Genomic DNA, 13123 nt, shown 5'->3' with positions numbered 1-13123 from the left:
GTCTGGGTTCACGGAAGAGCAATTTCGCAAGCCCAACGAACGCAAGGTCAATTCTAAACTTGTCTCGTAGCACGAGTCTGTCTTCTGAAACGCGTGATAAGGGTAGAACACTGACGCCTTTGAAGATGTGCCGTCCAGGCACCTGCTCGCGAGAATTAATAACCTGGATGAGGGCGAGTTGGTGCATGGTACGAAATAAACGAGAGCCTGTCGAGCGTGTTTCTTTCGACTTCTTCGTTCGCACTTTTTTATGTACCCCGTAAATATGAGTAAAAACAGATAGCTGAACAAGGCGGCAACACATGAGCCGCTGAGCCATCCCGCGGCCTCCCTCGACACATTATCCTGAAGTGAGAATCCCTACCAGTCACATGTTATGATAGCATCAGCCAAAAAGTGGTCACAGTTTCGCCCCAAAGGCCAAGTATAGGTAGCGACTGCAATGCACGCTAGTCCTATAAAATGGTTCGTCGTTTAAGCGTTAGCTTAATGATTAACTGATCATCACCGTCATCCGCCTCACTACGCCCACTGCAGGGCACTGGCCCCTCCCATGTACCGCCACTCAACTCGGTCCTGTGCTTGCTGCTGCACCGTTGTACCCGCAAACTCCTTAATCTCATCTGCCCACTTAACCTTCTGTCTCGCTCCCGCGCGTTTGCCGTCGCCTTGAATCCAGTCAGCTACCCTCGATGGCCAGCGGTTATCTTGCCCACGCGGCCTGCCCATGTGTGGCTGCCGTGCCGATCGCAGCAACGGACGGACTGACATGAAAGTGAATTTAGAAATAGATGTTGAAGCTTGTTCGATTGGTAGAAGGTTTTCTAAGGCCATGAATTAAGAAGACATAAATGCAAGTATGTCAGGACGTTTCCTACAGCCTCGTAGAGGCCAAGACCACTCATAATGAGAGCAACGTTGTTCAGACATCGTTTCCTTTCGTTGTCAAATCTTTGCATTTGCGTGACGCAGGCTTGCCCCATCGGATGCGCTTCAAGGCTTTCAACGTGCGCTACCGCCTCCTGGCACCTTTCAAGATACTCAAGAAGACCGAGGACAAAGCAATCGGAGACTGCAAGGTAGGCTCCCTTCGCGTGAAGATTCTTTCTAGCATCTAGCCCAGTCATGGGCACGTTACCAGTAAAAAGTAACAGTGTTACAGTTACAGTTACCTAAGCCAAAAAAGTAACTCTGTTACAGTTACAGTTACAGAGTTTCCGAAAGTAACTTGTTACAGTTACAGTTACTGTGCAAAAGTAACGTCGTTACTTTTCCGTTACTGTATAAAATAATAGATCACAAATCAAATTATAGAATTTATTTAATAAGGGTTGCACGTCGTAAAACCCTAGACGAAGGAAACATAAAAGGGGGCCCAACACCAGCAATCACTTTGAACGCCTCTTACTTGAAGTGGAAAACGTGGTTGATGTACTGGAACGACGGCAGTATATCCTAAGACGTTTATTAACTATACCCAGAAGCGCATGCGAAGAGCAGCGGGGAGTGCATCACGAGTGGTTACGACGTCCATTGTGTCTGTTCCATATGTTTAAGGTGTGTCAGACTCTGTTCGGAGAGCTTCCGGTCCGCTGGGCATACAAACCGTTTTTAAGTCCCGTTATTATACCTTGGAACATGACGACGTGTGTTCACGAAATCCTAAGACTGCACACCTGCGGATGATCATGGCGGTATCTAAAAGTGCGATGCGGGGATCGGTGAAACGGGCAGGAAATGATCAACGAGGCCTAAAGAACTCAAGCGGAATGTCGCTAAAGCAACCCATGCAACGCGTTCTAAGACCGAGCTTGTTGAGCACTGCTGGATGACAGGTCATAGCTTTGACCTAAACAATGCGACGACGCCGGTTTGTGAACGAAGGTGGGGGAAAAGCAACTCCTGGAATCGTGGTTCATTCGCCGCGGCTTGCAAAAACAGCCGCGGCCCCCCACTGGACATTTACAAAGACATGTGTGACTAGTGGACTGGTTGACCTCGGCTCATTTTTTTTTCTTTTTTAGGATGCCACCTGCATTGGGGGTGAAACGTCTGTCATTTTGTTAATAATTGTTGCATTAAGTCGGAGTAAACATCTTACAACCAGTTACAAAGAAGTTTCAAAATATCGCTTCGCTAGTTCACGGAATTTCTGGCCTTAGCCGTTTCGCGTTCTCCTGTTTTCTAGCCACCTGTCAAACACGATTAGCTCGGAGCCTCAGACGAGGGAGACTATAAACATGGCATCCTAATGCTCCTCCACCTATATATATATATATATATATATTGTCACGCTGCATGAGTTCGCTGGAGCCAAGAAGAAGAGGAAGGAGAAGGGCGCACGAGGAGCGAGCCGTGGTGGGGCTGACCGTCCTGTCCCTTGCGCTGCACCAAACATCTCTCATTACTCTCAGCCTGTAAATAAATCCATACCATCGTTACAGTTTTGGTGGAGGTGCTGGGTACGTAACACTGGACGACCGAGCTCTACCGCCCCCTCGACGCAGTAAACGGTTGGCCGGGCTACCACCGGGAGACGTTACCATGAATGACGCGGACAGACGTGATGATGGCCATGAAAGAACCGCACAAGAGACTGCTCGCCCAAGACAGGCGGGCTGCACCCCTTATCGGGAGCCGCGCACATTCTCGGGAAGAGAAGATGAGGACGTCGACGACTGGTTGCGGCACTATAAGAGGGTGAGCCGCCTTAATGAATGGAGCGCCTCGGCACAACTCTCGCATGTTGTCCTGTACCTTGCCGGAACTGCACTTCTGTGGTTTGACAACAATGAGGATGTGCTGACAACTTGGGAGACCTTCGTAGACGAGATAAAGAAGTGCTTCGGTGATTCGCTCTCCAAAAAGAAAAAGGCCGAGCAGACACTTTCCCGGCGAGCACAGCTACCTGGAGAGACGTGCACGACCTACATAGAAGAGATCCTGAAGCTATGTGGTATAGTGAATCCAAACATGTCGGATGAGGACAAGGTGGGACATTTGCTCAAGGGAATTGCCGAAGATGTTTATAATTTTCTTATCTCTAAGGAAGATGTCGCGACGCCATCCGACTTGAGGCGTCACTGCCGTGCCTTTGAAGCTCTCAAAACACGGCGGGTACTTCCGAAGTTCGGCCGACTGGACAACGTCACGAATGTAGCAAGTGTAGACATCTCTTCCTCTGACGACCTCGCCGCTATGATACGGCGTGTTGTCAGAGACGAACTAGCTCACTTTCAAGGTGGAGATGCCAACCGCGTGTGTCACCAGTGTGCATTGGATGAGCGCTATCCGGAAGTACCGGTCTCCTGGTCACGACCTGCATACACCAACCGCGATGACGTCCATATGGAGAGCACCATGACACAGCCTCAAGTGACGACTTTTACGCGTCGACAGGACGTGCCGCCTCGGCGAGTGTCTTCCGACTACGTAATGCCCAGGAGACCTGTCTCCTACAACAACGAGAACCACCGCAACCCACCTGTCTGCTTCAATTGCGGTGTTCAGGGACACATCTCGAGCATATATATATATATATATATATATATATATATATATATATATATATATATATATATATATATATGCTGAAAAAAAAAAACGGACGCGAACTTAGCAGGCTGTTCAGTTGAACCACGATTGATTTACATGTTGCGTTAAAGACAGACCTCCAACCTCGGCCTTCTGCAGGGAAGATAATACGCTTAGTCACCTCCTCTCCTAAACTGCGAGGGGAGCCCTATTCTGGAAAGTTGAGGGGTGGAGAGGATATATGGTAAAGAAGAAAGTTCGAAAAAGTGTTGCTGTTGGATAATTTTTCATAAAGACAGAAGTAACTGTAACGGTATTTTCCGTTACAGTTACTGCGAAAAAAGTAACAGTGTTACAGTTACAAGTTCCTCTAACTTATAAGTAACTAGTTACAGTTACAAGTTACTGAAAAAAGTAACTAGTTACCGGTAACGCGTTACTAGTAACTAGTTACTGCCCAAGACTGATCTAGCCACAATCCTTGTCGACGTTTGTGTATGTCTGCATTGTGCGACTCGTTGATGTAATACAAACGGGCTCTTCTTTCTATAATGAAAAAACAAACAAACATATGAGGTGCAGACTTGAGCAGTGATTCGGAGCATGTCACACATGCGCTTCTTCTGATATCAAAGTATGCACCACAGGGATAAAAGAACAGACGGCTGACAAAAGCGCTTCTTTTGTTCCAGTGCTTGGTCTCTGTACCAAAATTCAAACTCCTTGGCCACATCCAACTAGCTGCAATTGTTTGCCTAAAAATTACCTCGTTTTACAGTTTTATTGAAGGCGCTTTGCTGTCGGATGTGACGTTGTTTAATAATTGTAAGGTTTAGAATGCGTTATACCTATACAGACATTGATTGCAGCTCATTCTGGAGTACTTCAGCCAGACGATCGACAATGTCAAGCTGTCCAATGCCGCCGTCAATTGGGCTTTGGGCAAGAGGCACATCTTTCTCAGGTAATGTTCACAAAACACAACTTTTTCACAGTTAGTATGGAAGTCACGCGTAGCGTATCTGCTAGTCATTCAGGCAATGCTGCTTTCAGTTTTTTTTTCTTTCTTTCTACATTATTTCCAGGTGCATACTAAGCATCTGGAACTCATACAGCTGTTGTCAAGTTATCGCATGGTTATTTTGCCCTCCTTCTCATTTGCTGAAAGGGTAGTGCATTAGAAGTTAGAAGTGTGGTGACGTGATTAGGGCATTTTGTACCAAAATTGCGCTACGTATGCGGCATGCAGAATCATACGCTGCACAAAACATTTTTTTTTTTTGCAGTTTAATATGCCAGAAGCGCAATTTGATCGTGAGTTGAGCCGTATTGAAGGATGTTTCAGATGCACTTCCACACCGACTAGGTGAGAAACCTGTGCGACCATCCGTCCCTCTGACACGTAAGACGAATAGCTGCAAAGAGAGAAACACAATAAACGAAGTGAATTTTCTTGGCGGTGGTGGGTTTTTAACTTACCGTTCCATGCTCAGTAGCCGATTATCTTGCCCACTGGGTGCCGCTTCCAGAAGGTGAACATGTTGCATATGGTGAACACCATGAATCTGTTGTAGCGGCGCTACACAAAAAAAAAACCGTAAGCTATAACACTTTCTATGATGGTTTCGGTGAAATACATATCGTAATGGTGGAATGAGAGCCCTCTCTATGGCAACATGTAAACCCCACTTTGAGCGTTGTACATGTAAAGAAAATTCCGACTTTTTGAAAACACAGAGTTATGGTGCCGGGGACCCTAGCTTATGGCGCCGCGCGTTCTTGTGTCTTACTGCACATCTCATTTTATTGCGATGGCAATTATATGGAAACTCTCGGCTGATTTTTGCCGTCGCCGTCATGCCCCGGATATGTATATGTATATGTATATTGTCACGTGGTCGTGACGTCGACGAAGACCGCAGGCGAGGTGACCAAGATGAAACTGGCCGAACTTGTGGCCGAGAAACGGAATGTTAGTTTACAGAAATACACACGGTATGCACTGATAGTGGCGAACAGAGCGTCGACTATCGATCAACTGACAAGCGGTGAAGCGCGTCGGCAGTTATGCATGTGCCGTAGGATATTCCAGCGTTATTGCTGGTTGTCGCGCAATCTGTAGAATAAGCTCGAGTGTTCGCGTCTTGCGCGCAATCTTAACAAAACTATCTACAATAATCGCGAAGCTTCTCGAACAACGAGGCGCGGTTTGCGCTGAGCGTTGCTGACAGCCTTTGTGGGCGAAAACCGAATACAGCAAAATTGATAATAAGAAACGCACGTGGCAATATATAAAAAAGGCACAAAAAATAAAGCAGAAGAAAAAAATTCCGAAGCACCCGACCGGGGATTCGAACCATCGACCCCTCGCTCTCCAGCCCGCTGCATTAGACAACTCAACCATGCCCCATGCTTTTTTTTCTTTATTGAAACCATGCCCCATGCATGCGCCGGCGAAATAACGGCGAGCTATTTATATACCCCATTTACCTCTGGTGGTAAGCAAATATCGGAGGAGCTTGAGCGTGTTGTCTGTCAAGCAACGCTCCTCATTTTCTTTGAACTTGAAAACTGCCCTGGAGACGCGCACGACAAGGTGGCCCTTTTCTGTACCCACTTGTGATGTGGAAGAAAAAAAAAAAAAAAGAACACCGGGAACACCTTGCATAAGACGCCCCCGTGTGGCAAGAAACGCAAGAAACTCCACGCGCTTTAAAAGAAAAAAATCACGCCATATCCACAAAGTGAATGATGATTGAGGAGCTGGCTCGGAGAAGATCGGGAGTCCTCTACCATCATATGAAGCCGTGACACACGTTGTTATACATACATATATACGTAATGTTTTATTAATTTATAGTTTTGATGAACAATATACACATTGATGAAGTATATATACAAGAAATATCTAAGAGCGTCTGATTCTCCATTTTCGACACTTCCCGACGCAACGCTCCTAATGTTCTTTCAATTTGAAAACTGCCTTCGTGGCCAATCCCCCGTAGTGGGTTGAGCTCTTCCAACCAACCAACCTTGGACTTGGGTTTCAAAGATAAAAGTTTTCTCTCTCTCTCTCTCTCTCTCTCTCGAGACGCGCACGACAAAGTGGCCCTAAAAATAGCTGTTCGACGCTCGCCTGGCTGTCGACCGCGTTCCCCGATCGCCCTGTGAGAATTACGGCCAGGCTAGAGGCAAGACACGACGTGCGTAGCGTTCCTCTTCGCGTTCCACGACGCTTTGAATGGACGTATGCAGGTTACGGCGCGGGACTTTGCCACAGCTTAGGAACCTGGCGATCCAGCTCCTAAAAGAACTATCTAGGAGCATCTGATTCTCCATTGTCGACACTTGCAGACGCAACGCTCCTAATTTACTTTAAATTTGAAAACAGCCCTTCAGACGCGCACGCCAAAGTGGCCCTTTTCTGTACCCACTCTTGATGTGGAAGAAGCAAAAAGCAAAAAACACCGGGCACACCTTGACACCTTGCATCAGACGACCCCGTGTGGCAAGAAACGCAGGGGGTCACTCCACTTGCCGCTGTTTAAAAGAAAAAGAAATATCTGAGAGCATCTGATTCTCCATTGTCGATACTTGCAGCGCGTTGCTAAAGCACAAAGACGTAACAACTGTGATAGGCGCTGCAAGTATCGAGCTTCTTCTCGTTCTTCGTGTGACATATTCCGATTTCTTGCTATCGCATTCAGTGCTTCGCCCTTGCGGAGAAACTGTGACTTTTTATTTTGTTCAATACAACTGCCCGCCTAAAAATATCCCCCCTCTTTCTCCTGTTCAACAGCCGCGCCCTGAAACAGCACGCGGGAAGGTAAGGGCTCGCGTACGTTAGCACCCTCGGGGCCCTGCACTAAAACTCTCTAATGCCCTACACGCTTTTCGGTGCTGCGGGTTGCGCCTTCTGCTGTGCCATTCCAGTCGTTCATGAACGCCTGAAAGAAGATGAAAGATGCTGGCCGGAAACAACGTTTCAGGGAAGGCCGAAATACACAGCAGGTGCAGGAAATACAAGCGCGCGATACTGGACGTGATTGAAAAAAAAGTGTCCTATAAAACAGCATCATACGATCACGAAACAGCAGGTGATTAGTTGCAAATACCTCGGCCGCTGCATCAAAAAAAAAAAAGAAAGATGATGTAGCGGCTGTGCAAATGCTTACGCACAGCTAGACAACTCCCAAAGGAGATATCGCGTTTTGTTCTTTTTTATTGCGATAGCAATTATATGGACAGTCTCGGCTGGATTTTTCCGTCGCCGTCGCCGCCGTCATGCACCGTATATGTATAAGTATGTATATGTATATCAAAGTCCCAAAGAAAAATAATTTACAAAAATGCTTCCCAAGCGCGGAATCGAACCAGCGACCTCTCGTTCCGCAGCGCGTGACGCTAACCACTACGCCAGAAGGCGCAGATCCTTCAGGTAGCCAACGGCGAGCGATATACATACCCTTTACCGCTGGCAGGACTCGGACACGGCAGGCGCTTATAAGAGTTTCTTCATTACCAGCGAGATGGCGCGAGGAGAGCGACGGGCGGATTTAAAAGTCGTCGGCGAGCTCGCGAGCTTCTTCTTATGGCGAATTCCACTGGGAGATCCGGAGCGGCCGCCGAAATCCTGGAGCGAGCACTCGGATTGTACCAAGCGAAATCTGCCAGTGGAACACGTGAATGCTCCGCCTGAGGTCGCTCCGGAAGTTGTTTATGCATACGTCACGTAAATTGGCCCCGGGAACTATTTCTGCTTCCGCTCTGTGCGTTTCCATGGGTCGCCGCTGCAAAGCGCGCATTTCGGCCCCGCGGTGGCTAAAGCACGCGTGCCATTTTCTTGTGTTGCGCTGACAAATATGGACGAGCACATAGAAATTTCTTCTTCGAATTAGCCGATGATCTTCGGGCGTGCGCACAGCGGGTCGGGGAACATTTCTTTAAGCATCATTTCGTAGAGCACGTACGGTTCGTCGTCATCGCTGGTGCTACTACAGAACTCGTGCTCTCGCTGTCGCTCAGAGCAAGAAGCAAACCAGAAGCTCGCCCAGCAGAATCAAACAACGCCATTTTAGGAATGTAAACAAGTGCACAGGGTGATCAGACTACTCCTTAAACACGCTGAAGACAACCGAGTTGCCCGACTGTACCGGAAATGACGTCACTGCGTTGCCGGAGTTCCGGCGAAATCCACTTCTGCAAGACGGAGCAACTCGGAACGCTCCGTCGCAGAGTGGGTTGCTCCGAATCTGCCAGTGGAAAACGCGAACTTGCTCCGAATCGACCAGTGGAACGCAGATTCTCGAACGCGGAGCAAGAAAACTTGCTCCGGCTCGACCAGTGGAATTCGCCATTATATTTGCGCAGGGAGAACCTTGCCCTTCCGCTGTCTGCTCGCGCGGTTTTCTCGTGGTGAGGGGAAGAGGGATGTTTCGTGCTTTCACCGTGATGTCCGCGCTCATGTTACGGAGCGTACGAAAGTCACTCGAGCTCAAGTGACGCCGCTAAACGAACAAACAGAAGATGGGGTGCTGTTTCTTGGGCGAGTTGGAAATTCATACTTGGAAGGGTAGCGCTAGTAGACACGGACTAGAGGAAGACACACGGACACACAGACGGAAGCGCTCTAGCAACTGGTTTTTTATTGAAGATCCGCCCTACATATATACATTGCTTTTATGGCCACGTGACAATTTCAGCGCAGTGACGAATTGAGGAACATAATTTCTTTTTCTGACAACACTATCGACGGTGTGCTGACACATTTCGCCCCTTCTTTGATTATGGTCTTTGCTTCGATGATTTCTCGAGTGCACTTATCTTTGTGGCGGCTGATTATGATACAATTTGAATAAACAGGTGAACAACCACAATCATTGCAATGTGTGGACAGGTGCCCATCCCTGTATCGAGCAACGTTTTGTTTGTGCTCATTGATACAACGGCCCGTTTGGCCGATGTATATCCCGCCACATGTCAGTGGTAAACTGTATACTACGCCTGCTGCACATCAAAGCACCAAGTCCTTTCGTGCCATGCGCAGCAGGCGTAGTATACAGTTTACCACTGACATGTGGCGGGATATACATCGGCCAAACGGGCCGTTGTATCAATGATCGGCTACGGGAGCACAAACAAAACGTTGCTCGATACAGGGATGGGCACCTGTCCACACATTGCAATGATTGTGGTTGTTCACCTGTTTATTCAAATTGTATCATAATCAGCCGCCACAAAGATAAGTGCACTCGAGAAATCATCGAAGCAAAGACCATTATCAAAGAAGGGGCGAAATGTGTCAGCACACCGTCGATAGTGTTGTCAGAAAAAGAAATTATGTTCCTCAATTCGTCACTGCGCTGAAATTGTCACGTGGCCATAAAAGCAATGTATATATGTAGGGCGGATCTTCAATAAAAAACCAGTTGCTAGAGCGCTTCCGTCTGTGTGTCCGTGTGTCTTCCTCTAGTCCGTGTCTACTAGCGCTACCCTTCCAAGTACAAACAGAAGATGAGCGCGAACCATCAAGTGTCACAGCTCGACGCTTGAAGCACGCTAGTTTCCTTCGCTGCTTCGGCCGCCTTTGCAACAGGAGCGCTGTTCAAACTGAGAGCATCCATTGGCGACCCTCACTTCGTACAGCACTAGTTTCTTGCTATCACATTCATTGCTTCGCCCTTGCGGCGGAACTGTGACTTTTAGATGCGAAGCATCTTAGCGGAGTTCAAACCAGTGGTGGTGGTGGTGGTGTGCGGCGTGACCACCCTTACTGCGCATGCGCATACCCTCTCCACTCCCTTCTCCGCTTCCCCTTTAGCGGGAAATGGTGTAATTTCTTAAACCATCTGATGTCTTGAAAGGATCACCTCAGTCTGGTTCACGAGGGTACTTGCTTGGTATCTATTCATTGTTACGTTATTGCGCACCGCTTTGAGGACGAAGACTGAACCACACGAACACAAGCGCTTGTGTTCGTGTGCTTCAGTCTTCGTCCTTAAAGCGGTGCGCAATAACGTAACAGTGGTTCATGAGTTCAACAAAACGCATTCACAAATGAATTAATTGAATACCGCAGGTAGTATGTTGCTTGAAAGCATGAATGACAGTGACTCAGGCGAACTTGCTCAAAGCGCAGTCGGTAGTTGCATATCACATAGTTGCCGCTAAAAACAACGCAGGCAAGACGTGCAAACACGACACATGTGGTTGTGTTCCTTTCATGCGTTGTGTCTTTCTAGCGACAATTATGCCATAGGACAGTAAAGCTGTCAGGTTACTTCCATAGAACTTCTTTTCGCTCATGCAACCAGAAAGCTCGATGTGATCATTGCATTTAAGAACATTAACATAAATAAGAGTGAGAAAGCGGTATACAAATGTCTGCTATTTTATTGCTACAAATATTGTTATTCTATTTTGAACTCGCTCATATAACCATTCCTTGGCATATCAACATTGCCAAAATAACAATTGTGTGCAAAAATAACTAAACTCTTATAGACTGATTTATTACGTCTTTTTATATCTGGTGAAGGGCTTGAAAAAACTTCGGCAGATCCCACTCGTTCTGTGAGTCGATTAGTGGCGTATACCGATTTTTTTTTTTTTATTCCTTTAAGTCGAGCGTTGCGAGTTGAACCGACTTCTCCATGCATTTCGAGTAGTTATGGGTATATCGTGGGCAAGCCCTAGCGAGGAATGTTTTTCGTGGTTATGGGGACGGCGGGGAGGGGGGAGAAGAGAGGAAAGGCCTGGACTATTTGAGGAAAGCACCTATTTTGAGGAAAGTACCTATTCTGAGAAAATTGCCTCTTTGAGGAAGCAAAAATGGGGGCACGGCGGGGGGAAGGGGGAGGTGCTCCTAGGGGGAGCCCCCCCCATTGGCAGCGGGATTGATCATGGACTTACCGAGCAAGTTGACTACACTGACGCCCAAAGGGCATCCTATGGTCCGACGTGAGGTGACGTCGGTAGACAGTATTATCGAAATGAACTGCACATCAAGGTGCCATGATGTGCACATCATAAGGAGCTGTTTTTGCCGTAGTAATCCGGGTTCGCAAATGGTTGACCATAGCTTGGCGAGTCATAGCGCGGTCATTCCACGCCAAACGTCCCAGACATTGCGCTCGACCCTCTCCAATTGTATTGTAAAAAATTGTGGACGTTAATATCAGTGCACTATTTGCCTTCGGAAAGGATTTCTTGGAAAAAAAATTTTTCTTGTCTGTTACAGTGATTTGAATTTTGCCGTAGTGGGTGAAACATAGGTTGCGAAAAAATACTCTAAAAAATACAATACTTTACGGAACGCCTTAAATATCTGCTGTTTGCTTGAAAAGGAATGGCACTATCTTATTATCACCCATTGACGACCACTACTTTGTCTCACGATGTGCTTTGTGGTGAAGCAATGCTGCAATTCTGCGCCCATTTTGATTATTTTTTTTTAAATTCTACGAATATTACAGACAAAATAGGACTATATCACATGGCTGGATAGTTGGCAGTAAGCGTGTCAAAAAAGTATTGAAGTCGATGACCGAGTACTTTCGAAGTGAAAGGGGCGCAAACATTGAAAAATGTGTGAAATGCTCCACGTTCAGGCACATGTAGAGTGGTGATGCAGTCCAAGTAAAAATGCACGCTTGATCTCGTTGGGAAGAGTAAACAAAGGAGCTTTATTTGTGAAAGTTTCATCGGAGTTTTTTTTTTTTGTTTTTGGCGTGAAACAAAAATTTATGTTGAGCGGTGAACTTTGCTCCGGTAATCGCGTCGCCGAGCGAGCACGCGGCGCTCGAAGGTTCGTCTTTTGGCCGCATCCCTTGGCAGCGCGTAAGATAAACATTGCGAATGGTGAGTATACTGCTATCGTGTCATATTTTAGACGGAGAGCCTGTACAACGGAAACCGAAAGCGATAAATATACAAAAGGACGAAGCCGCCTTTAAGGCGGCTTCGTCCTTTTAAATGTTTATCGCCTTCGCTTAGTAATCGCAAGGCGATTACTAAGATGAAAGCATTGCATGCAGCGTGGCAGAAAGTTTAGCTCTCAGCAAGGTTTGAGTCTACAATCTCCCTCAAAGGTACGCGCACGTTTCACCTTTTCGTGCCATCATCACTGACCACTCTTAATGCCGGGCTCACCACCTACTCAGCAACACAGGCATTTCGAGTGGCGAAGACCATACGTCGACTCGGCAACGGAAGTAAGAACTGCAACCTCCGCAGAGATCGAAAACACAACCCAAGCTCTGCGCCTGTCGTACGTATGCATGCAGCGACGTGGCAATGAAATCGTGCTCTGCTCCGACTACTAAGCGGCAGCCTTTAGTGCCCTTCCGAAACATTCTGCCAGCCATATACACTGTTTGCAAGTTTTCAGCAACGTGAAAACTCACAGCAGCACACGATCGTGCCACCCGCGCGGGCGCTGCATACTTCCGTTGCCCCAAGGAACAGTGGAGGCGCAGTGAAGCGGACTTACGGGCCCGCGCCCAGGCCAAGGTAAATGTAAATGGTAGCGAAGCTTCCATAGAAGCCCATACGTTCAGAAAATGGCTGCTCATCAGCTGCTCATGGGGCT

At 47.4% G+C, this 13123-nt stretch overlaps 1 protein-coding gene across 1 annotated transcript in view; it reads left to right on the top strand.

The window, feature by feature from the left end:
* Positions 1 to 13123, top strand: part of LOC119400559 (unconventional myosin-Vb-like) — a 260416-nt gene that overhangs the window by 202762 nt on the left and 44531 nt on the right. The window contains exons 19-20 of the mRNA XM_049417693.1: positions 973 to 1079; positions 4404 to 4498. Coding sequence (XP_049273650.1) covers positions 973 to 1079; positions 4404 to 4498 — 202 coding nt within the window. The remainder of the gene's footprint in view (positions 1 to 972; positions 1080 to 4403; positions 4499 to 13123) is intronic.

This window comes from Rhipicephalus sanguineus, chromosome 7, assembly GCF_013339695.2.
Source record: "Rhipicephalus sanguineus isolate Rsan-2018 chromosome 7, BIME_Rsan_1.4, whole genome shotgun sequence".
NCBI lineage: Eukaryota > Metazoa > Arthropoda > Arachnida > Ixodida > Ixodidae > Rhipicephalus > Rhipicephalus sanguineus.
The sequence above is the reverse complement of the archived record's forward strand: the minus strand, read 5'-3'. Positions and strand labels throughout refer to the sequence as shown.